The following is a 26,250-nucleotide window of genomic DNA, read 5'->3' on the forward strand; positions in this document are numbered from 1 at the left end:
CTTCTTTGGAACTATGAGGTTCAAATCCTGCATGATGAAAGCGAACACACAGTTTACAAAGTCTGTGTGTAGAGCCCTGACCTCCTGAACCCTTTTGGGATGACCTGGACCACCAACATCTGTTCGCATTTCTTGAAGAAAAGAGAGTTTTCTTGGGTGTGATGTTTTCATCCCACACAAGACATCCCATTTAATGCATTAACTGCACTTTGTAGGTTGTAGGAGAGAAGAGGAATGAAGTAATCATGAACAGGATCCACCAATCAGAATACGAGTTTGGGTCTAACCACTAGAAAGCATTCAGACCTCTGAGTTCTGCTGCTCTTAAAGCCTCTGTCTTAATGCAGGACGCTTTACTTTTTTTCTGTGCATCTCTTAATACACACTGAGCTTCGCTGAAATATTGATGAGAGAGTCGGATGAGAAATCAATCTTTCCTGTAAGAAGGGGCTTCGCTTCACCCGGCGGTGGGATTAATTAAAAACCAAGGGTCCTATGTTTCATTTAGAGGAGTTCCGCGTTTTTATTGGTGCGACTCAGTGCGACTTTTCCCAGTGATGGCAGTCAATACGGATGCCGACTTTGAGTCCAGTGTCGTGACCGAGAACGCGGCGGGGTTCCGGGACGCGCAGTGCAGGGACACGCAGAAGCTCCTCGGCGTGGTCACGGGCGACCCCAGGGACAGTGTCGGGGGCTGCTCCGACTCCCGGCGGCCGAGCGTCAAGTCGCAGAAGTCGCTCCGGTCCCTGAGCGCCGACCAGCACAGCTACAAGTCCGCGGGCACTGGAAGCATCCAGTCGCCGCCACGCTCTCCGGCGCCCGAGCGCAACGAACCCGAGCCACGCAGCTACATGTGGCTTGCGCTCTTCTCGTGCTTCTGTCCCGCACTGCCGCTCAACGTCATCGCGCTCTACTTCTCCCACGCGGTGAGTCTCACCTCATTCTGTACACCTGTCACCAGGTAACATGCCACCAGGTGTGGGTTTTTTTATGATCCATTATTTATTAGCGGTTCTGAGCATAAACACATAGTTTCTATGTAAATATATATATATATATATATATATATATATATATATATATATATATATATATATATATATATATATATATATTGAATATGTATATAATAGTGTCCACTATCACTGAAGAACAAATAGATAAAGAATAAAGATAAAGAAGGAATGGTGTAGACTTGGATTTTTGTATAAGGATTTACTATATTTATAATAATAATAATAATAATAATAATAATAATAATAATAATAATAATAATAGTTGTTGTAGTAGGATTCATTTTGATGGACTTGGATTTTCTATCAGGATTTACTATATATTTATAATAATAATAATTATTATTATTAATTATTATTATTATTAATAATAAAATAATTGATTATTTTAGTTGTAGTAGAAGTAGTAGGATTCATTTAAATAGACTATTATTATTATGATTATGATTATGATTATGATTATGATTATTATTATTATTATTATTATTATTCATTATTGCTTGCTCAGATCCATGATAGTTTATTAAAATAAATATTAAACTACACATACATCCTATAATACTGGGTGTATAAAGGCAGTAAACACCAACATGGTCTGTAGTTGGATTCTAATAAAGACAATAGTGATAATTTTCACAACTTTCACACAAAAAAATCAGTGAGTTTAAACTTCTTCGGTGTCAGTGTTCTAAAAAAACCAAAGGCAAAGTTTTTCTGCAGTCCAGTAAATCAGGCCTCTTATTCAGACTGACATAATAGTAAGTAGGGAGAGTGGAATTACTGCTTTCAGAAAGAAGAGCGTTTATTCTGATGCACTACTTTGCATTTTTTTTGCACGTATTCGGATATCAGATCTGTAAATTCTGCATATCGTCCTGACACGTGTCTTTTATTTGAGATTGAATTGAAATATTGCTGTACCTAGATGCTTCTGTCACCAAAAACGTGTGTGTGTGTGAGTGTGTGTGTGTGTGTGTGTGTGTGAGTGTGTGTGAGAGAGCACACTTGAAACACTGATTGTAAAAAAAATAGTCATTACCTGAAAACATTGAATTTTTTAGGATCAATCCTTGTTTTTCAAGAAATCAGGTTTCCGGTGATGTATTATCTGATATGGATCTGAAATATGTCTTTGGAGAAATTGAATAAAATGTTTGTTGTGTAGTTAATGGAGAATTTCTTACGTATTCTGGAAGTAGCAATGTGGCAGATATAAATCTTTTTTTTTTTATATTATTTTAATATTGAAACCCAATTAGATGAACTGAATTAGATGAGGAGGTCAAGAACTCTGATGTGGCTCTGGAGAGAGTACTTCCTGTTGTTTTTTTGATGAAGTAATATGTTGTCAGATCATCTTGAAAGTTTGAGCATCTTGATCTCTAGGGCCTAATGAGTGAGTGTGTGTGTGTGTGTGTGTGTGTGTGTGTGTGTGTGTGTGTGTGTGTGTGTGTGTGTGTGTGTGTGTGTGTGAGACAGTCACGCTCCATGAGCCAGGCTAATGATTTTGATGGAGCGAGGAGACTGGGCCGGCGTTCACTACTCTTCAGCATCATGGCCATCGTTGTTGGTCTGACCATAATCCTTTATCTAGCCATCACAGGTAAATACACAACCACACCATCACACAATTTAACACACACACACACACACACACACACACACACACACACACACACACACACACACACACACACACACACACACACTACAATCTCTATTGCTCTTTCTCTTTCTGTCTTCCCTAGAGAGCTGATGCGTCTTGGTATATAAAGAACGCCTTTGTATCACGGACGATCTTTCGGGGCATGGCATGTCCTCCTCAGGATGTGAACAACCTCGTCCAGATCTTAAAGGACTAGAATATCTTGCACTACAATTACAAAATACATGTCATGCCTTACTATATCTCAGGCAATATTCGAAATAGTTTGGATTTCTCATGCATGCTCTGTCTCCGTCCTCCGGGGCAGTACACGACGTCTGAGTGGGCCGTGTCCTGTCAGACGAATAAACTGTCATGAGCTGAAATCTGCCATTAGAGCTTATAAACAAAGCAGAACAAACAACAACAACAAAAAAAAATACATGATAATTCTATGGACTAGAATAATTTCTATGAATTCTATGCATTTTCTTAATAATTGCCAATCCAATGCAGGCATGCCATTTGTATTCTAACCATCGAAAATGTCATTTGAAGGAAAAACCTCTAATATTGAAACGTATGCATAATTAAAGTAATATATTTAATAATCTACAACCATATATAATAACCACAATGTGCTGCTGTCAGTTTCAAGTGTTATTTACTTCTTCTTTTTTTTTTTTTTCAAACAAACTGCTGGATTAAGGGATCATTTCCTTTTTTCTCTCCACTCTAACAAGCACAGTTTTCTAACTAATCACCAACCGAGCCACAGGTGAGGCTTTTCATTGGATTTCAATCGGATTTTCATGTTTCATGATTTTCAAAACAAGTGTCAGGAAGGTGGCTGGTCCACATCCTGTGCCATTTTACGTCAGTTTTTCTATGTATTAAAATGATTTCGAGTCTTTGTAGATTTGTTTTATCTTATTATTATATGCAAATGAAGCGTCAGTATTGGTATTCATGCACATTTCCTGCATGTCTTGAAATAAACAAGCCTGGTTCATCGATGTGTGTTTGATTTTAATTGTGCTTTAAAAAATATAGTGTATGGACAATATTTTGTGGACACCTCACCATAACATTCCAGGTTTAGTTCTAGATTTAGTTCCCATTTGCTTTTATAAGAATCTCCACTCTTCTGGAAAGATGTTCCACTAGATTTTGGGGTGTGCTTGTGAAGATTTGTGCTCATTCAGCCACAATTTGTTAGTAAACTCAGGTATGGATGTAGGTGAGGTGAGGAGGCCTGGGGTGCAGTCAGCAATTATGTCCAATAGGGTTATACTTAGAGGTCTATAGCAGGAGATCTTCCACTCCAAAACATATCTTCATGGAGCTGGCTTCGTCCGAAGAGGGATTGTCAAGTCGGAGTCTCGACTTGACAAGCCGAGTTTAAGTTTATGGAAAATGTACAATACAATTGTGTGCCTCTAACGTTATGGTAACAGTTTTGGGATTAACCACATATGGCTGAAAAAAGTCTCCCAATACTTTTTGTCCATATAAGTACATACTTAATTCTATATTTTAATCCTTTAATCCTGAATTCCAATCTAAACTCCTAAATAGGTATTAATTATGTTCCCAAATCGGCATTCTTGTTGTATGCTCGTGAAACTCAACCTAAAAGCGTTAACAACCATCCTGTCAGATGTGTAAGTGAGAGAAAGACTTGGCAACCCACAGATCAGAGGAGGCAGAGGCTAGTCCGGTAATCGATACGATGTCTCTGTAAGTGCACTACTTTCATATGTCTGTGCATTTAGTCATTACCAGCTTCTATGTGCATTTAGTCATTACCAGCTCCAACGCATGCAGGACTAAAGCAGGCTCTCGCAGCAGAAACTAGAGCTGTCTTCTGTCCTGTTGCTGCACGATTATCGCATAAAATCTCTCTCAGCGAAGCCGATGGGAGGGTATGCAGACGAAACAGGAGCTCTCAATACACCCAGTAATGATATAAAGAGATTTGATTAATTATTACACACACTATAATATCAGAATGCTATTACTGTAGATGGTTCGGTGCCTGGTTTTCAGGATCACTATCTATCACCAGTTATCAATAAGAAAGTGTTTTTTGATTACACTCGGGTCCCACTTGTGAACATTATTCAGGATGAAGCTGAATTTTCAGAAGGTACCTGAAGCCCTTCAAATGATTTGAAAGCATTTATTTTTATGGTGGAGAAAATGATAAAATAACTTGTATAAAGGCTCTGCTGAAAGGACCATAGACCGGTATTGATAGTTGGATATACAGTATGTTTCAAGTCCAGTGTCAGCACTTCTATTGTCGGTATCAAGGCTACTGTGGTACGCATTAATTATTGCTGTACATATATTATCCACTTTATATTCTACAATCTTGGTAACAGAAATGGTTTCATATCATATACACACTTCTCTTTGTGTGCACAAATTTATTCGATTTCATTCCACTCAAGATTTTGACTTCATAGTGAGTATTTATCCCAGCCCAAATTGGAGTAAAAACATGTCCCTGGCGATGCTGTCATTAACTTTCCTGTCTTTTTCTCCTTCATTGAAAATACTCATAAAGTAGCATTTTGGGGCAGCATGAATCCTGCCTCACTGGGCCTTTATTAGAGCTTGTTGCAGTTCTCACTGTGACCACTGGGTGTAATAAAAACTGCTGGTTCCCAACACCACCTCGTGTGGCGCATTGCTGGGAATGATGAAGTGGCCCACCGTTAAAAGCAGGAGAGATCCTGTTCTGCTTAAACAAAGTTTTGGAAATCGATAGTACTCTTCTAGTCTGACTCATTCAGACTCTTCTCTTGAACAAAGCCACATGCGGCCCATGGGGGCGGAGAATGGGGCTGAAACTCGCCTCGCTGAGAATTTCCAAAAGTGTCGGCTATTTAATTACAGCCTGCTCTATTACGCTTCATGATTTTATCCCAGAGCCTTTATTTCATTACCTTAATGAGAGGAAAAGCAAGTGTGAACTGTAGCGTGTAGTTTAAGAGCATTGCTGCCATGCTGGTAGCAAGAGAAAGCTGTTCCATGGCCTTATGGCGGTGCAGCTGATTGCTTCTACAAGGCTGTTGTAAATGTAATGCATAAAGAATCAGATAAGTGGTGTTATTGGGTTGTAGTGCACGTTATTGAGATTCCAGTAAACTTCTAATGCACTCTCTTACTCGTATGTACCCACAATCTCTCTCTCTCTCTCTCTCTCTCTCTCTCTCTCTCTCTCTCTCTCTCTCCCTCAGCATTGTTTCGAACCAACATGGACAGCACATCATTCAGCTGCAAAAAGCTTGGTTTACTTAAAAATGCTACACACACACACACACACACACACACACACACTACAAAATCCTGGAAGCTCCCGAATAAACCGTCTGAGAAAGCAATATGAACTAACCCAGTGCCTGCACTCTAGTAACACACACACACACACACACACACACACACACACACACACACACACACCCTCCCAACCCTTTACTCCTCCTTTACACTTACTGGAAGTGATCACTGCTGGGACTTCCTGCATGACTGATCTTTCTCTTCCTCCAGCCCAGCCCTACTTTTTTCCTGCACATCCACAGACAAAAAGACAAGGATGCTTCGCTCTGCATTCAAATCAAGGTTGTGATTTTGTTTTCCTGAACACTTCACTTTAAATTCAAAGTCATTGAATTAAGCAATAAACCTGTTGCCTAAAAAATGTGTATGGATTTGAGCAAGTTCATGCTGAAGATTATGCTGTGAATGCTTGATGGGTCAGGACTGTTTTGGCAGCAAAAGGGGGACAAACACACAATTAGACAATATTTTATATTTAGATGCCAAAACAGTACTAATATTATATATATATATATATATATATATATATATATATATATATATATATATATATATATATATATATATATATACAGTGAGGAAAATAAGTATTTGAACACCCTGCTATTTTGCAAGTTCTCCCATTAAGAAATCATGGAGGGGTCTGAAATTGTATCGCAGGTGCATGTCCACTGTGAGAGACATAATCTAAAAAAAAAAATCCAGAAATCAAAATATGATTTTTTAACTATTTATTTGTATGATACAGCTGCAAATAAGTATTTGAACACCTGAGAAAGTCAATGTTAATATTTGGTACAGTAGCCTTTGTTTGCAATTACAGAGGTCAAACGTTTCCTGTAGTTTTTCACCAGGTTTGCACACACTGCAGGAGGGATTTTGGCCCACTCCTCCACACAGATCTTCTCTAGATCAGTCAGGTTTCTGGCCTGTCGCTGAAAAACACGGAGTTTGAGCTCCCTCCAAAGATTCTCTATTGGGTTTAGGTCTGGAGACTGGCTAGGCCACGCCAGAACCTTGATATGCTTCTTACAGAGCCACTCCTTGGTTATCCTGGCTGTGTGCTTTGGGTCATTGTCATGTTGGAAGACCCAGCCTCGACCCATCTTCAATGCTCTAACTGAGGGAAGGAGGTTGTTCCCCAAAATCTCGCAATACATGGCCCCAGTCATCCTCTCCTTAATACAGTGCAGTCGCCCTGTCCTATGTGCAGAAAAACACCCCCAAAGCATGATGCTACCACCCCCATGCTTCACAGTAGGAATGGTGTTCTTGGGATGGTACTCATCATTCTTCTTCCTCCAAACATGTTTAGTGGAATTATGACCCAAAAGTTCTATTTTGGTCTCATCTGACCACATGACTTTCTCCCATGACTCCTCTGGATCATCTAAATGGTCATTGGCAAACTTAAGACGTGCCTGGACATGTGCTGGTTTAAGCAGGGGAACCTTCCGTGCCATGCATGATTTCAAACCATGACGTCTTAGTGTATTACCAACAGTAACCTTGGAAACGGTGGTCCCAGCTCTTTTCAGGTCATTGACCAGCTCCTCCTGTGTAGTTCTGGGCTGATTTCTCACCTTCCTTAGGATCATTGAGACCCTACGAGGTGAGATCTTGCATGGAGCCCCAGTCCGAGGGAGATTGACAGTCATGTTTAGCTTCTTCTATTTTCTAATGATTGCTCCAACAGTGGATCTTTTTTCACCAAGCTGCTTGGCAATTTCCCCGTAGCCCTTTCCAGCCTTGTGGAGGTGTACAATTTTGTCTCTAGTGTCTTTGGACAGCTCTTTGGTCTTGGCCATGTTAGTAGTTGGATTCTTACTGATTGTATGGGGTGGACAGGTGTCTTTATGCAGTTAACGACCTCAAACAGGTGCATCTAATTTAGGATAATAAATGTAGTGTAGGTGGACATTTTAAAGGCAGACTAACAGATCTTTGAGGGTCAGAATTCTAGCTGATAGACAGGTGTTCAAATACTTATTTGCAGCTGTATCATACAAATAAATAGTTTAAAAATCATATATTGTGATTTCTGGATTTTTTTTTTTAGATTATGTCTCTCACAGTGGACATGCACCTACGATGACAATTTCAGACCCCTCCATGATTTCTAAGTGGGAGAACTTGCAAAATAGCAGGGTGTTCAAATACTTATTTTCCTCAAATATATATATATATATATATATATATATATATATATATATATATATATATATATATATATATATATATATATATATTATATATATATATATATATAAATAATTTTCTTTTTCCGGCTTCTCCCATTAGGGGTCGCCACAGTGGATCATCCGTCTCCATGCTACTCTGTTCTCTACATCTTCCTCTTTCAAAATAACTACCTGCATGTCTTCCTTCACCACATCCATAAACCTCCTCCTTGGTCTTCCTCTTTTCCTCCTACCTGGTGTCTCCATCCTCAGCATTCTCCTACTGATATACCCCATGTCCCTCCTCTGCACATGTCCAAACCATCTCAATCTCACCTCCCTCACTTTGTCTCCAAAACGTCCTACATGTGCTGTTCCTCTAATAAACTAATTTCTAATCCTGTCCATCGTCATCACTCCAAATGCAAATCTCAGCAATATACAGGTGCATCTCAATAAATTAGAATGTCGAATGTTTGAATATGGTGACATGCCAATCAGCTAATCCACTCAAAACACCTGCAAAGGTTTCCTGAGGCTTCAAAATGGTCTCTCTGTTTGGTTCACTAGGCATCACAATTATGGACACTCTTCACAAGGAAAGTTCATTTATTGCCAAAGAAGCTGCTGTTCACAGAGTGCTGTATCCACGCATGTTAACAGAAAGAACTGCAGCCTTGAGGGGCTCATCAAACAAAATCGATTCATGAATTTGGGTGAACTTCACAAGGAATGGACTGATGCTGGAATCAAGGCATCAAGAGCCACCACACAAGAACGTGTGAAGGAATTTGGCTACAGTTGTCGTTTTTCTCTTTTTAAGCTACTCCTGAACCACAGACAGCATCAGAGGCGTCTTACCTGGGCTGAAGAGAAGAACAACTGGACTGTTGCCCATAGGTCCAAAGTCCTCTTTTCAGATAAGAGCAAGTTTCATTTGGAAACCAAGGTCCTAGAATCTGGAGGAAGGGTGGGGAAGCTAATAGCCCAAGTTGCTTGAAGTCCAGTGTTAAGTGTCCACAGTCTGTGATTTGGGGTGCAGTATCATCTGCTCGTGTTAGTCCAATTTGTTTTTTTAAAAACCAAAGTCACTGCACTCGTTTACCAAGAAGTTTTAGAGCCCTTAATGCTTCCTTCTGCTGACCAGTTTTATGGAGATGCTGATTTTATTTTCCAGCGGGATTTGGCACCTGCCCACTCTCCCAAAAGCACCAAGAGTTGGTTAAATGACCATGGTGTTGGTGTGCTTGACTGGCCAGCAAACTCACCAGACTGGAACCCCATGGAGAATCTAAGGCATATTGTCAAGAGGAAAAATGAGAAACAAGAGACCAAAAAATGCAGATGAGCTGAAGGCCACTGTCAAAGAAACTTGGGCTTCCAATACCACCTCAGCAGTGCCACAGACTGATCACCTCCATGCCAAACCAAATTGAGGCAGTAATTAAAGCAAAAGGCGCCTCGACTAAGTATTGAGCACATATACATAAATAAACATACTTTCCAGAAGGCCAACAATTCAATAAAAATGTTTTTTTTATTGGTCTTATGAAGTATTTACATTTTTTGAGATGTGAATTGGTGGGTTTTTGTTAAATGTGAGCCAAAATCATCACAATTAAAATAACCAAAAGACTTAAAACTACTTCAGTCTGTGTGCATTGAATTTATTTAATACACGAGTTTCACAATTCGAGTTGAATCACTGAAATAAATTAACTTTTCCACGACATTTTAATTTATTGCAGCTTGTATATCAGTACAGATTTACTGTCCCCTGAAAATAACTCTACAGCCATTATTGTCTAAATGACTGGCAAAAAAAGTGAGTACACCCTCAGTGAACATGTCAAAATTGTGAAGATTTTGTGTGAACACTATTGTATTGTAGCACTGCTTCAATCCTCCTGGGTGTGGAATTCACCAGAGCTGCACAGGTTGTTGCTGGGAACCTTTTCCACTCCCCATAATGACATCACGGAGCTGCTGGATGTTAGACACATGGTGCTTCTCCACCTTCCACTTTAAGAGCCCCACAAGTGCTCAATAGGGTTTAGGTCTGGAGACATACTCGGCAACTCCATCACCTTCACCTTCCTCAGTCTTGGTGGTTTGTTTGGGGTATAAATAGAGAGATTATATATATATATATATATATATATATATATATATATATATATATATATATATATATATATATATATATATATATATATATATATATATATATATACACACATACATATATACACACACACACACAAACACACACACACACACACTTGTATACACACTATTTGAACAAAAGTATTGGGACACCTGACTTTTCCAGTCATATGTTGTTCTTCCCCAAACTGTTAGCACCAAGCTGAAGGCACACAAATTTATGTAGGATGTTTTTAGTTGCAGTTGCATGAACATTTTTGCTTCACATGAACTAGGAGGCCCAAAACCATGTTCCAGAATGTCCCAGAGGTGTGGAGGTTTTTATAACAGCAAATCGGGACTAAATTTGGAATGGGATGTGAGAAAAAAAAAAAAAAAAAAAAAAACATTCACAAACTTTTGTCTATACAGTGCATATCCATGGGGTGTCTACTGTTTATATTAAATCCTATGGTATGCTGGAAATGAAGTACTTCTGCAACTAAAGTATTGAGATTTTATGTTATCAGGTAATTTATATAATTATTATAACATGGTTGACTTTATAACTATAATACAACAACATCATAAGCCAGTGTGTTTGTGTGTGTATTGTAAGAACTCAGATCTACTTGAAACTGTATACAAATTCATTACAGTACAAGAATCTCGTGACATCAAAAACATTTATTCCATCAGTGTCGCTCGAGGTAAAAAGCATCATCCTCACTCTCACTAGTGTCCTCCAAAAACATGCTCTGTAGAGGCAACTTCTCCGATGCTGAAGCCCCGGTTTGGGCATCCTCTTGCAGATGACGGAGCCGTCTAACAAAGTCTCTAATTCGGCTGAACTTGACTGAGCGGATGTGCCACATCAGGAGCAAGCAAAGGAGGATAGCAATGATGGTGACTGAACAAATGAGGGAAGCAAGAAAATAATGAATATAAATAAAAATTGTGAAATTTGTTTATAAAATTGGAAGGAAAAAAAGCTCTTAAAGTTTTGACTTGTCTTACTCGCAGCAGCCAGCGCTAATCCCTGTCCTTGGTGCCCACTTTTTTTCCAGAACTTCATCTTGATTGTAATAGGAACTGTCCTTTGATGTGATGAAACATTTACCTGACAAGAAAGAGGCAGAAAAGTAGTTCCGTAAATACAGAGTTAAACCAGAGCACACGGCTTATACTACCATCTACTGGACACTAGAGGTAGTACTTTGATATCCTATTCACTACTCTAAAACCCACTCCAGATTCCCCTCCCCTGCTCTTTCCACTGACCTGCATGAGCTCTTCGTGAAAACCTGGAGCTTGAACCTGCAGCTGTTGAGTTCCAGGAGCCAGGAGAGTGTGGAAGAAGCCTTGCGCGTCCGTACGTGTAAACACAGACCCGTTTAGCTTGATCGCCGCGTCAGCCACCGGCCGGTCGTCCTCGTCCTTCACCAAACCGCTCAGGCCCTTATGAATCTAGCAAGCATGAACATGTGTAAGAAAACGGTGTATGACATTTCTGCATCTTTGTGCACTAGAGATCACACACTACAACAACAAAAGTATTGGGACAGCAGATTTTCCAGCCATGGATGTTTTTTCACAGATTTACCACAAATCTTCATGAAACTGGCTTTGTGCACAGGGGCATTGTCATGCTGGAACAGATTTCGGTCTCCTAGGTCATGTGAAAAGGCTATCCTACACAACTCTGTGCTAGAGTTTTGAAGAAAAAACATATACGGCTGGAAAAAGTCAGGTGTCCTAATACTTTTGACTTCGCTTATAAGCGATAGTATGGTAGCGCAGTGGTTGAGGCTCTGGGTTGATAATCGAAAGGTTGGAGGTTAAAGCCCCCTGGTATTGCTAAGCTGACATTCTTGGGGCCCTTGAGCAAGGCCCTAAACCTCTGTGCTCCAGGGACCCTGCACTCAGATTCCTAATATCGCCAGGGTACATGTGACAAGTAATTTCTTTCTATAGTCTTTAATATCTGCCTTTCTGCTTTATGAAAGTATAGGAGTCAGTCTTATAACGACTCTGAACAAATCACAGTCCCTGTCCGAGTGGAAATATCAGAATACATGGTAACATTATGGCCACCGTGATCTCCATCATGTGCTGTGTGAACGTAGCTGTCCATGAGCAGTAAAATCATCGCTGACCTCCAGCAGCATGGCGAACAGGGCCGTCCTGTGCTCGGCCCAGAGAGGAAGCAGCTGCTGAGCAGGAGGGTACAGACAGCAACCGGTGTACACCGTGATCTCAGGACACAATCCCACATCCACACTAAAATCCTGCAACACAGACACATGACATGACACTATACTGTATCTCACAAAGTATATACAATGTGTTTGTATAGAGGAGAATAAACTTTACACGTCGGTTCAGATTCTAACAATCATCGTATACAATACACACTAGAAGGGACTCAAGAGCAGTGGTGGATGAAGTACACAAACCAGGTAGTTAAAGTGGAGATTCATTCAGAAAAATATGACTATTAAAAAAATTATAATATTAAAAGTGTCCCTTTAAACATTCACTTGAGTAAAAGTACGAAGTTTTTGCCTTCAAATGTACTTAAGTATCCAAAGTACTGATTTATTATAACTATAAAATGTTCCTATTATAATTTTTCTCACAAGACTCTTTGCTTAATCAACTCTGTGGAAAGACTTCTATCAGCACACTGATCTATTAATAGAATGATGTTAATGACTTAAACACTGATTGATATTTATTCAAATGATCAAAAGCCCAAAACCGTCTTTTCAACTATTTAAAAAAAAACAAATAAATAAAAAAAAGTCACCAAACAAATTCCACGTGTGTTGTGGCGAGTTCGAGTCTGGAGTTTCTTCCATCATTTATTCCTCTCGAAATGTTCTGCTTGCTGTTGAACTGATGCTGAACTGTATGTTGGTGATCAGTAGATACGCCGAGCGCCGATCAAAACGGGTTCAAAAGTATTTTATCCGCTCATAAATTAAAAGTAACAACCAATTTCGCAAAATGTAGTCGTGTAAAAAGGAAGATATTTGTGTAACGCACCACTTATTCGTACCGGATAAGCTGATTTCAGGGCGTTTTAGAACTTCATCCATTAATTACATGTTTCTGGGGTCTTTTTTAGGGGCGGAGCTAATCACGTTTGCATTCACATTGAACAAACCCAACTGATTCTGTATGTTTTTTTTGCACATGGGTTCACTAAACTTTTGTTTACAAAAGTTTTTTTTGTTTTCGTTAACACTAAAATTGTTGTCCAGTATTTCAGAATTATTTGACTAGATGTGATAATCATGTGATTAGACACGTGGACCAGAGTTCCTGAAAAAACGACCCGACTGGAAAATCTGAGTGTAAAATCTTATCAAATTGACCTATTAAATTGTTTTTGTGAGTTTGGATGAAACTTAAGAAACCTGAGAAAACCCTGTACAGACCTTCATACTGCCCAGGTGACTTCTGAATGCTGCACCTCTCAGAACTCCTCCTTGGACCGAATCTGTGATTACAGTATTCATACAAATGCACAGTTACAAGATTGTCATAAAAAAAATAAAACACCCTCCATATGTAGTCATTTTCCCCCACATTTTATAATGTTTCAATATTCATGCAATGCAGCTTCATGTTCTTTTCCATGTGGGGAAAAAATAAATAAATAAATAAATAAATCCACCTTCTGTTCTTACCCAGTCCGTTTCTGCATCCAGGGTACCCCAAGTGCATTACGGGGTGAGTGCTTGCATAGACCGAGGCCAAATATCTCAACGTTTCTTCACTGTGTGCTAAAGAGATCATCCATCCATGGTAAACAAAATCTATTCATTCAGAGCAAAACAACAGCAAATAAGCAAATCACCTGCTTCACCGGTTCGGTCATAGGGGTACGTAGTCAACAGAGAGCCTCCGTCGAGTGTGACAGAGAGAGAAAAGCGTCCTCCCTCGATCAGATCCACCATCGCACGTGTTTCAGGCTGTGCAGACATGTTGCCTAAATGCATTTGAGTAGAAAGAGAAATCATTCAGGAACAAATAGCAAGAATCATAAAGGGTGAAGTGCAATAACTGACCAGACATGAAATCTGTGTCCAAATCTACACCGTGAGCATTGCAGTGTCCTTCCATGGAGAAACAAGAGCCTTCCTGAGCCAGCTCTCTGCCATCCGGATTTACACACGGTACGATCACAATCCGGCTCCTGTCAATCAGCTTAAAGAGCAGAGAAACAGAGGTTTCTTTTATGCCAATGTGTCTGTGTATGAGCTAATATACACTAGAGGTCGACCGATAACATCAGCTATGTTGGATCATACTTGCCGTAAACGATAAATCAACTGATTGTTTTTTATTCAGTATCCATTTTAAAAACTAACAAACAACATTTAATGTAAAATAGTACTGAAATGTATATAAAAAAACACTACTGAATTAGGAAAATGTGCTAAATGAAATTAATATATTATTGTTTTAATAATTAATATAATTAGTAAATTATAAATATAACAATTTTACGTGTAAAAACAAACAGCATGTGGCATCATTGATTCGCCTCTAGAGGCCGCTCTCGTAACAACAAGCCGCTCCAACAACGAACGCAACCCAGAAAAACTATCGGTATGGATTTTTGCATATAGCTCCAGCAATCAACTATTGGTGATGATTATTCGTCAATAACAATAAAATCAGCCGAACTCTAATATACAGTATTCTTAGTGAACTTCCTAAATTTTTTCCTCTCAATTCCCACACTTGAAGCAGCTCTACCCCATTATTTGGCATCCAGCAATCAAGAAGTTTGTAGGCTAACACGTGCTACCTCAGGTTTGTTCTACAATAATCCAGTTTGAACAGTTTACTCTTTCTACAACACGTTTTTAGTCTTTTCCAAAAGTTGCATATTAAAATAACTGAAAATATTTAAGACCTAACAGAAATGGCAAAGACCAAAATTTATCAGCCGTTTAATTACTTGTCCAAGTCTTTAACACAATCAATCATTATTCTAATGAACAGATAAGCAGTCAGAGATGTTTCTTTGGGTAACCTGAGACTACAAAGTATTTAGTTTCGAGTTGAAGGAGTCACACTACATTGCAAAACAGCATTTTCAACTTTATCTACTTCAGAGTGCATCGTCTTTTAACAGCATCTGCTGTGCAAAAATGCAGACTCTGAGTGGACGCAAATAACCGAAACATTTTCAAATATTGGATAAATGTACAACAAGCCACCACAAGTCTTTTTCAGAAGCTATCTTGGAGAAAAATGCTATCTGCCCCTCTTCCACATAAATGACCTGACAAATACCTGCAATTAATTAATGGAGAGAGTAAAACACCCCCCACCCAGAAAGTGTGGCCAGTTTAGCTCTTTTGTACCTGTGCTCACTAATAACTGTGGCATCCACTATATATGAATTCCTGACCTCTGGCATTTTAGAAAAATTTGTTTCGATACCTACATTTGTGATTGATGGGTTCCCACCATAGTTCATACACAGAACAGACGCGAACTCGATAAGCAGCTCCGGGCCTGCTGCAGCGTTTCCATGGACACCTGCGACGTACCGGATTTTAGGTGTCACGTACCGTGTTGACTCAGGACTAGCAGAGATCTCCAGAGCCCAAATGGGCCGGAATTTCCAGCTGTTTCCCAGACTGACCCAAAAGAAAAATAGTTTGTTCACATAAAAAACCCGCAATTTTCCAAATTATTTCAGTAATTTTTGCTGAAAAGTAGACAAGGGATGCAGTTAATAAGAATAATTGTTTTTCAAAAACAGCTTTGATGCTTTACAGGTTGGTCTGGACTTTTTCAGACTATTGTTGGCGCTACAATGCAGTGCTTCACATTTTTTGTCTGGAAAATTTGTGCCCACACATTCCAATCAATCAACCAATCAGTTATGAGGCGGAGCTTAACTAACTCATGATTTTATTGTTTTGCCCAAAATAATAAAATATTTGGGGCGTGGTCATAATTAGGGGCGGAGTCAAGTTGTACAATTTTGATCACGTTTGGTAAAATGTTGATCTTTACTAAGTGCTAATCCGTACATAAAAAAAAATAATAATAATTGCTTCATAAGAGCAACCAGCATCAACCAATCAGGTTTTACCAGACATTTTATAAAGCAAGCAATGAGTGACCATCACAAACATCATGTATATGTTCTACGGTCTGTTTTAAGTTACTTGACAAGATCCGGATACTGGGATGATGTTTGTGAAGGCTGCTTGAACCCAATAGAAGATAAAAACAAAGATAATGATGATGATGATTGACAACAGGTCACCTGTATACTCGAGTAATTTGAGGAAAGTTGAGGTGAAGCCCACGCAGGAATTCCGAACGTTCCGTGTGCTTCCTGTACTGCAGAGTTCGGGCTGTCGGATAGTTCTGGACAAGTTGTTTAAGGCCATTAGAAGAAGACAGGTTTTCCACCAACCTCAAAAACTCTTCATCCTCTGACAGATTTTGAGGTTTGGGTTGCAGATCTCGAGTCAGCACGAAATCCACCTGCTCCCCCTGAAATTCAGTCACCGTGACCGGCGCTGAGAGCGGGAAATATCTAAAGAATATGCAGCAATAAATAACAAACTAAAGCTACTTTAAATATGATTGTCTTATATGGTCAGCTATAGATTTACACAAAAAGGGTCCATAGGTAAAAGATTACAATTAAAGTCAAGTGAGAAACAACACCTTGGACAGCTCCTCCTCTTATAGGCTGATTGGATACTAATAAATAAATAAAAAGATTGAAACGCTTGCACTACTAGATCTACATTATAATCATAAGAAATCATTAAACCTTTTTTTTTTTTTATAGATTTGTATGAAATGTTTACTGTATGTTTGGACATCGAATCATATGTACACAATCATTTTTCACTTTAAATCTGGTACAATTTCATTTCCCACCCTGGAGCAGAGGCATGGAGCTGGTACGTCCCAGGAGACAGAGGTCTCCAGTACTCTCCTGTACTGCTGGTGTGAACACGATGCCTTGAGCCGTGAACCTCGATGGTAGCATTAGTAATAGCCTGACCGGAATGGCTATCAGTCACACTACCCCTGACTGAAAAATGAACCTGAGAAGAAAGGAAGGTGGTAATCATGCAAGAGAACAGAGACAGGACCCACTCAGGCATGGGGAGTATATGGACAAATGTCACAGACAATCTTGTAAGCTCAGAAACGAGGGATGGGTAAGTGCAATGTTTAGAGTATCTATGCATGAACTGTGTACATCTTTTAAATTGATGGTCAATCATCATCAGAATACTTTATTGACCCCACAAGGATATTGTTAGGATGCAGTTGCTCACAGTAAAATAAGTCAAATAAAAGAGGATTTTAATTTAAATAAACAGATAACGTTATAATTATGTATAGATGATATACAATCAATGAATTTGTGTCACATGACACTATGGCAGTCTTCTTCCACATACATGAGCTCACATGACTCTGAGATCTGTATCTCTGACATTCTCTAGCAGCTGAGAGTCTAGAAAGCTCTAATACATCAGTATGGATGGACCACAGAGCAAAGGGAGGCTGAATTTATATTTATAATACATATATTTATAAAGTGTAATGTCAAATAGTGAACAGTGTTTAACGATACTACCATTATAGATACAAAAGTGATCGAAAGTTACCATGTGTGGTGTGGTATTGGACATTCAACATTCACAGTTGGAGAAATTCTTTTTTTGAAGGAAGGATTTTCACTTCTTTTTTTCCTACTCTTGAGTCCATTTATCAAGTTTCTTGACTTTTTTTTTGGGAACCGTTTACATGACTACATTTAAATGAGTAACATCTCATTTTTTTAATCTGCAATAAAAACAAAGAATGTTAAATGAGAATTATGAAAAAATGTGTGGTGTTTGGAGTGAGGGTTCTCTCACTATGTGTGTTACTATAAAAACTGGTGGACTTGAGCAAAGGATTGATACTTTTAGAAGATTAGTAAAGGAAATATAAACTTGATGCAATACTTCAAAACATACCTTGGTGGAAAGAAGAACAGAAAGAATTAAGGCAGGTCAGTAAAGGAGAGCACCTGCTGGATTAGGTGCAGCAGAGATCTTCGATTCTGTATCCAGTAAGCTGTAATGTTCTCAACTGGTGGACGTAGATCACAGCTAACTCCCACACCGACTCCCAGTGTGTCTGTGTTACGGTACATCCAGTCCTCCAAACCAATCCCTGCACTCAGAAAGAATTCCAAAATACCAGATACCAACGATGATATGGAGAAAAGTAAAACTAAAAATTATATCATATTATATCATATAATACACACACAATACTGACAAAATTATTGGGTCACCTGACCTTTCCTGCTGTATGTGGTTCTTTTTCAAACTGTTACCACAAATCTGGAGGCACTCAATTTTACAAGATGTCTTTAGCTGCACTATAATAAAATTTTGCATTCACTTGAACTGGGAAACCCAAACCTGCTCCACCATGGCGATGCCCCTGTGCACAAAGTGAGCTCCTTGAAGATCTGGTTTACATGCTTTGGAAAGGAAGATCTTGAGTGGCCTGCTACAGAGCTCTGATCTCATCCCTACTGAACATCTTTGGGATCAATGTGGACACTGACTGCACCCCAGGTCTCTTCACCTACATCAGTACCTGGCTTTGTGGCTGATGAACACAAATATTCAAACGCACACTCCAAAATCTAGTGGAACATCTTTTTCTAAGAGCAAATTTGGAATGTGGAATGCGATGTTAAAAAAAATTAAAAATCACATACTGTACTTATGATCAGGTGACCCAAATATAGTGTGTGTGTGTGTGTGTGTGTGTGTGTGTATGTAGATAGATAGATAGATAGATAGATAGATAGATAGATAGATAGATAGATAGATAGATAGATAGATAGATAGATAGATAGATAGACAATCACTGTACTTTCCTATGAAATGAGGGCATGGTTATTAATATGGATAATTGACAATAGACAATGAATAAAAACCAAAACTAGGCCTCACCTGTAGGGGCACTAGGATTAATTTTATTTCTGTCCAAATACCCAGGGTCCTCACAGGTCTGTGGCAGCTGGAGAGATGAAAATTCCTGAACCAAAAAATGAATATAAATCTTAAAAAAATATATATTTTTAATTCTATTTCAACAAAGTTAACAACATTTATACCGACACCTTTATCCAATTACAATTTGAAGTTACTTTATTCAATCCAATGATCCTTTATACAACTATTCCATTAGTATAACTGACCAATTGAGGGTTAGATCCTTCCTCAAGAGACCAACAGTGGCTGCTCGGTGAAGTACGGGATCAAAACCAAGCTTCCAATCGAAATAATTATAGCAGGAATAATTTGCCCTTCCTTGAACAAAACCAAGGCTTTTACCCAGACAGCTTGTGTTGCTTTTCAGTGAGTTGAAGCATTTTTACATTTTCAGGCACAGACGGAAAAAAAACAACTCTCGCCACGCGCTGAGAAGCGACAGCTGTGCATGTTCTCCATCTCTTCCTGTTCCTGTTGTCTTCGGGTGATTAGGCGAAGGCACAAATAATTGTTAACCGTTTTAAAGCTGACGTGGACGGTTGCTACTCTGAGCCTTGTACTCATGAAACTCATCATGCTCTCAATGCACTCAAGTTCGATTTATTATTTGATATCATTTTTTGGGACCTTTCCTTTTCCTATGATCTGGGTAGTGCAGATACGTTATATGGACAAAATACATTTGTGGACACCTGAGCATAAGATTGGTGTGTGCTTTTTGAACGTCTTATTTCACTTTTTTTTTTATAAAAAGTTTATTAATCGTCACTCTATTGGGAAGATGTTCAAGATTTTAATGTGAACTTGTAGAGATTTGTGATCATTCAGCTACAAGGTAGTTAACTTGTTATTTAAGTCAGCTACTGATGTAGGTGAGGTGAGGAGACCTGGGGTGCAGTCAGCATTCATTAATCCAAAGGTGTTCAATATGGTTGAGGTCTATAACAGGAGATCTTCCACTCCATCACATATAAAGCAGATCGTTCAGGTGGCCCAATACTTTTTAGTGTATATTACTGTCCTTACAGGTAATATTCTAGGAGATGATGCTGCAATGGTTCACATTTGTTTATGTATATTTACTATCCAATCCAAGTAATTTAACTCAGGCTAGAAAACAATGATCTGAATCTCTGACTCTTACCGAATAGGCCTGTGAGATCGATTTAAACACAGCCTCATCAATGGAATCAGCCGACCCCGGATACATCACTCCAATCCCCCCTAAAAACACAAAGGTGTAACTTTGCGAGTCCGAAAATCTCAAACTCCATTTTAAATATTGTGTAACGCACCACCAAGTATGCTGGCAGACAGAACAAACGAGTGCGCCGCAATCCACTTCATGACTGCCTCGGTTTCTGGCTGCACATAATCAGCTGGGTGGATCTGGTCAGGGAAGTTTCCGCTCGAGTCGGCGTTTTGACCGTCGCCGGATTTCACGCCGCTACCGAATTCTGAATTAACGTGAAAAGCTTAAAACGTGTGAAACAATGCAACTCTAATGGCTGGGTTGTGTATGTTTTACATTATAGGATAAGATCATTGAGATCGTCCTTTCCCAAACTCGTACCCTTTTCTGGAATTTCCTCACCGTCTGGGTTCTTGTTAGGCAGGATGTGAACTCTGGTACTGTTTAACAGTTGGGTGATTAAAGGTTCGCTGCCATAATTGCTGCACAGACACTCCACCAGATTTAAGAGAATCCCTTGGCCTACAGAACCACTGCTATGCAAGAACGCAATTTTGGGTTTACCTGCTCAACAAAGGCAAGCAAATGGGTTAGAACTAGATAAATGGGGTGAAGAACATTTACATCAAGGGCTAGACAAAGTAACGTCATCTGGCTGAACCACTTTCATAGTACTGGTGTGGCTCCTATTTTTGACACAAGTAAACAAGTGACTCATGCTAAGGCCAAAATTACACCCACATGACTGCCATAAATTCATGATTCTAAAGATCTTACCTTCATCGGATTCCAGGTTAAAAGATATCTTCATGGCGTAAAGTTCCCTTCCCAGCACCGATTGGCCAATAGAGTACAACTGGGCAAGAGACGGATAAACAGAGCTCATCTGCCTCAGGAATACCTCCATATCCGAGTAACTAAAATGACTAAAGTCCTGTTTCTGGACTAAACCGTCAGATGTAGAAGCTTGTTGGGTGTCAAAAACTTGTTCAGTTGATTGATATGCTGCTGTGGTGAAATGTCTGGGCATTAGCACCGCTTCACTCAAATCCATCAGAGTGAAGTTGAGTGGAGTAGCTCTGCCTTCGGTTACTGTGACGTTGTTCACGGTGCTTGGAAGGTACCTGAGATGGATACAGGTAATAAAAAGGTAAGATCTCAACCAACATCAACTGATAAGCTAATAAATTCTGATTTTTGGGAATCACCCATAAGAGCTGGCTGTGATGGTATACGTTCCCGGCAGCAGTAAGCGGTAATAATCACCAAACATCCCTGTTGTAGTGACGTGATCCATTCCGGTGACTGAGATGTTTGAGCCTAGGATGCCCATTCCAGAGCTGGTCTTGACATAACCACGGAGTCCAATATGAACCTTGAAAAGAAAACAAACAAATCTATTTTTCTCTATTAGCTTCTCAGTTTTGACCCCCTCTAGCTAACTAGGCGGAAGTATACAACATCTACCAGCTGGACAGGGTGAAAGCTAGCATGTGCTTCCACCTAGAATTATCAAGAACCTTTAAGTCAACCAATAGCATGTTTTTGACCATAGTGGCGAACCATACTCTGATGAAAGTGCAATCTGTGCTGTTTTACATACGAGCTAACAGACACCTAATGATTAGCTAGTGCTGATGTAATTGACCGGGGAGGACGAGCATCAGAATTGATCAATTGGTTAATTGACCAATCAAAATATCTAACAAGTGTGAAAACAAAAATTCTGAGCAAAAGTCCCAGAACATCTACAGCATTCTTTTACCTTTTCCATGTATGCTAGCAGAGCTTCCCTGTTATTGTTCCATTCAGAATAGAGATCTGAAGCCAGTGGATATTTGCAGCAACTCAACTGCAAGGTGACCTCAATGCAGTCTCCACTGAAGCGACTGATTTCATGTATGCATCCTGCAGATTACAAACACTCTGAGAACATCTAGAGCATCAAGCAATTTGACCTCATAATAAATAAAAATTAATCAATCAACACCACACCCATATTTTCACCTTCGGTCCACTCGGTAGTCGTCCCATTTCGGAACTTCTTGTTCAGATCAGCAGGACACTGGGACTTCCGTAATTGGTTTTCAGTGAAGGTCTGAGCCAGATAGCAGAAGAGAGCATCATCATCATCATCTGTATGGGAAATGGAGGAATCAAAATGGTAGTTGGCCGAACCTCCACGCAGATTTCCAGCAAGAACAAACCTTGGGGCAACAAAAAAAAAAGGACACTGAGGGAATTTGGTTAGAATCCAAACCCACACACATGCTATATAATGCATGATCAAAAGTATGTGGACATTTGAGCATCACCCACATGGTTCTCGCTGGTCAACAGTATCAGAGCATTTTTACTTATTGTATACAAGTACTGTATATTTACAGTGAGGAAAATAAGTATTTGAACACTCTGCTATTTTGCAAGTTCTTCCACTTAGAAATCATGGAGGGGTCTGAAATTGTCATCGTAGGTGCATGTCCACTGTGAGAGACATAATCTAAAAAAAAAAATCCAGAAATCACAATATATGATTTTTAAACTATTTATTTGTATGATATACAAATACACTACCTCCACTACATTTATTATCCTAAATTAGATGCACCTGTTTGAGGTCGTTAGCTGCATAAAGACACCTGTACACCCCATACAATCAGTAAGAATCCAACTACTAACATGGCCAAGACCAAAGAGCTGTCCAAAGACACTAGAGACAAAATTGTACACCTCCACAAGGCTGGAAAGGGCTACGGGGAAATTGCCAAGCAGCTTGGTGAAAAAAGGTCCACTGTTCGAGCAATCATTAGAAAATGGAAGAAGCTAAACATGACTGTCAATCTCCCTCGGACTGGGGCTCCATGCAAGATCTCACCTCGTGGGGTCTCAATGATCCTAAGGAAGGTGAGAAATCAGCCCAGAACTACATTAGAGGAGCTGGTCAATGACCTGAAAAGAGCTGGGACCCCCGTTTCCAAGGTTACTGTTGGTAATACACTAAGACGTAATGGTTTGAAATCATGCATGGCACGGAAGGTTCCCCTGCTTAAACCAGCACATGTCCAGGCACGTCTTAAGTTTGCCAATGACCATTTGGATGATCCAGAGGAGTCATGGGAGAAAGTCATGTGGTCAGATAAGACCAAAATAGAACTTTTGGGTCATAATTCCACTAAACGTGTTTGGAGGAAGAAGAATGATGAGTACCATCCCAATAACACCATCCCTACTGTGAAGCATGGGGGTGGTAGCATCATGCTTTGGGGGTGTTTTTCTGCACATGGGACAGGGCGACTGCACTGTATTAAGGAGAGGATGACCGGGGCCATGTATTGCGAGATTTTTGGGAACAATCTCCTTCCCTCAGTTAGAGCATTGAAGATGGGTCGAGGCTGGGTCTTCCAACATGACAATGACCCGAAGCACACAGCCAGGATAAAAGCACACTCCAGACCTAAACCCAATAGAGAATCTTTGGAGGGAGCTCAAACTCCGTGTTTCTCAGCGACAGGCCAGAAACCTGACTGATCTAGAGAAGATCTGTGTGGAGGAGTGGGCCAAAATCCCTCCTGCAGTGTGTGCAAACCTGGTGAAAAACTACAGGAAACGTTTGACCTCTGTAATTGCAAACAAAGGCTACTGTACCAAATATTAACATTGACTTTCTCAGGTGTTCAAATACTTATTTGCAGCTGTATCATACAAAAAAAATAGTTTAAAAAATCATACATTGTGATTTCTGGATTTTTTTTTTAGATTATGTCTCTCACAGTGGACATGCACCTACGATGACAGACCCCTCCATGATTTCTAATTGGGAGAACTTGCAAAATAGCAGGGTGTTCAAATACTTATTTTGCTCACTGTATATTACTGTATAAAAGTATATATAGAAGTCCTATGAGGCCATGATTTATAACCTGTTTTTTTCTGTTTTTCTTATCATAACTGCAAAACAAAGATTTTTTTTCATCCCTCAATTTGGCTGGCAATGAAATTGACTACATGCTCAGGGTCGATGATAAAGTTGCAGACCTGACCAGACCTTCTCAGAGTGATTTCAGTTTGAGCTAATCTGTGAAAAAGAGATTGAATACAATCATCCGTGATGCCTCTATACAAGATACAGTTTGAAAAAACAATTCACCCAAACCGTTACGACAACGACGGAATCCCACAATTGTCCAGAATGCATTTGTACGCTGTAGAATTTAATTTGACCGAACCTATTCTAGCCTGACATGAACAGACATTCCAGACATGAAGACATGATCTACCAAGGTTAAAGTGGAAGAACTTCAGTGGCCTTCACAGATCCCTGACCTCAACCCATTCGAATACTTTTTAGATGAGCTGGAACACAGACCTTCTCATTTGACTTACTAATACGTGGATGAATAAAAAAAAAATATATAGAATTATGTGGAAAGCCATCCATGGAGGTTAGATTTCTCATATTATTAAAAAAAATAATCAAGAAAAAAAAATAATTGTGTTTAAAATGAAGACCTACTTTTTCTGTAAACCCCAATTCGTAACTGCTGACATCTCAGGTGCACTTTCCAATGCACTTGGATCAAAGTGATCATGGCCATAACAATCTCCTTCTACAGCCTTCTCCAAGCCATCAGGGTTCACACTGGGGATGATGTAGATATCAGTGTTGTCTATAAGATCAGTGACTCTGGGGTCAGCTCCATAGTGAGTCAGGAGATAATCAATGAGGTTGATCAGGAGCTGTCTGGAGAGCATGTCGTCCCCGTGGATGTTACCCACGTATCTGAATCGTGGAAGCTCGGAGATGTTACGTGTGGAAGCCGCGATCCTCATCACCCAAAGCTCTCGGGCATCAGCAGACCTGCCTGCGCTCACGAGGCTGCAGATGTGCGGGTGTTTTTCTGCGAGACGCTGAAGGCGAAGACTGAGCGCTTCGTAGTTCTGGTACTGGCTGTGCGGCTCCTCGTCGTGCGCGCTGGCGCAAAGAGCGATGCGCCACAGAGCGAAAAGTTGCGCTAAAATCGACCGGATGTGCGCCATGTTGCTGAGCGATTGGCGTGACCTTGACCTGGTAATGAAGGCGAGCGCGCGCGCTTTATTATTGGCCAGAAATAAGAAGCACAAAAAAGCTGATTAATAAATAACAAAATTAATAATCAATATATTAATCAGTCAACCAATCCACTATTCAATCAATAATCAATTATTAAATGTAGCTAACAATTGCAGTGTAAAACACAACCTATAATTTAATTTAAAATCCCATTTTAATAAATAAATATAAATAAATAATTTGATTAAAATAAGTAATCAGTCAATTAACCAACCAATAAATCAATCAAGTTAACAAGTGCTGTAAAACCTGCCCTAACTGTACATTATTACAACAATATTTCTATTATTAACAATATTATTATTATGGTTTAAACGTTTATAGTTTTATTATTACAGTAAAAAACACATTAAAAATCTATCAATCAGCCAACCAACCAACCAGTCAATGGATTGTTAACAAGTGCATAGTGTAAATTACCTGACCCACATTGTAACTATATTTATTATTATTATTTTTATTATTATTATTATTATTATTATTATTATTATTATTATTATTATTATTATTAATAATTCGAAATAAAAACATTTTATTCCTTACATTATTATT

The 26,250-nt window shown here is 39.4% G+C and overlaps 2 protein-coding genes across 3 annotated transcripts; one reads left to right on the forward strand and one right to left on the reverse strand.

Moving 5' to 3' along the window:
- The first annotated feature begins 286 nt into the window (after positions 1–286).
- Positions 287–3,674, forward strand: trarg1b (trafficking regulator of GLUT4 (SLC2A4) 1b). The gene is made up of 3 exons (XM_083564501.1): positions 287–926; positions 2,493–2,616; positions 2,762–3,674. The coding sequence occupies exons 1-3, from the start codon at positions 558–560 to the stop codon at positions 2,767–2,769; spliced, it is 501 nt and encodes a 166-aa protein (XP_083420627.1). The 5' UTR covers positions 287–557; the 3' UTR covers positions 2,770–3,674.
- Positions 3,675–11,002: 7,328 nt separating this feature from the next.
- On the reverse strand, positions 11,003–25,670 carry cpdb (carboxypeptidase D, b). Of its 2 annotated transcripts, none has more exons than XM_083564485.1 (21): positions 25,102–25,670; positions 22,596–22,795; positions 22,354–22,496; positions 21,797–21,963; positions 21,366–21,712; positions 20,991–21,152; positions 20,692–20,853; positions 20,541–20,620; positions 19,355–19,439; positions 18,412–18,557; positions 17,262–17,431; positions 16,633–16,908; positions 15,799–15,994; positions 14,408–14,546; positions 14,197–14,328; positions 14,027–14,122; positions 13,775–13,836; positions 12,488–12,619; positions 11,613–11,798; positions 11,349–11,451; positions 11,003–11,241 (listed from the first exon to the last, which is right to left on the reverse strand). In XM_083564485.1, exons 1-21 carry the CDS (start codon positions 25,623–25,625, stop codon positions 11,027–11,029), a joined length of 3,723 nt encoding a protein of 1,240 aa, XP_083420611.1. In that variant the 5' UTR covers positions 25,626–25,670; the 3' UTR covers positions 11,003–11,026. The 2 variants fall into 2 exon arrangements, with proteins under 2 accessions (XP_083420611.1, XP_083420610.1); XM_083564484.1 differs by having other exon boundaries at positions 20,970–21,152.
- Positions 25,671–26,250: the final 580 nt, after the last annotated feature.

This window comes from Silurus aristotelis, assembly GCF_946808225.1.
Source record: "Silurus aristotelis genome assembly, chromosome: 16".
Lineage (NCBI taxonomy): Eukaryota > Metazoa > Chordata > Actinopteri > Siluriformes > Siluridae > Silurus > Silurus aristotelis.

Bases quoted from the DNA above. Each gene is read 5' to 3' on its own strand.
- cpdb (XM_083564484.1), bottom strand. From the start codon at position 25,625: ATGGCGCACATCCGGTCGATTTTAGCGCAACTTTTCGCTCTGTGGCGC. The intron at 21,713-21,796 runs GTGATTCCCAAA...TATCCATCTCAG, and splicing joins ATCACAGCCAGCTCTTATGG to GTACCTTCCAAGCACCGTGA. The intron at 14,123-14,196 runs GTGATTTGCTTA...TGATCTCTTTAG, and splicing joins TGACCGAACCGGTGAAGCAG to CACACAGTGAAGAAACGTTG.
- trarg1b (XM_083564501.1), top strand. From the start codon at position 558: ATGGCAGTCAATACGGATGCCGACTTTGAGTCCAGTGTCGTGACCGAG. The intron at 927-2,492 runs GTGAGTCTCACC...TGTGTGAGACAG, and splicing joins CGCTCTACTTCTCCCACGCG to TCACGCTCCATGAGCCAGGC.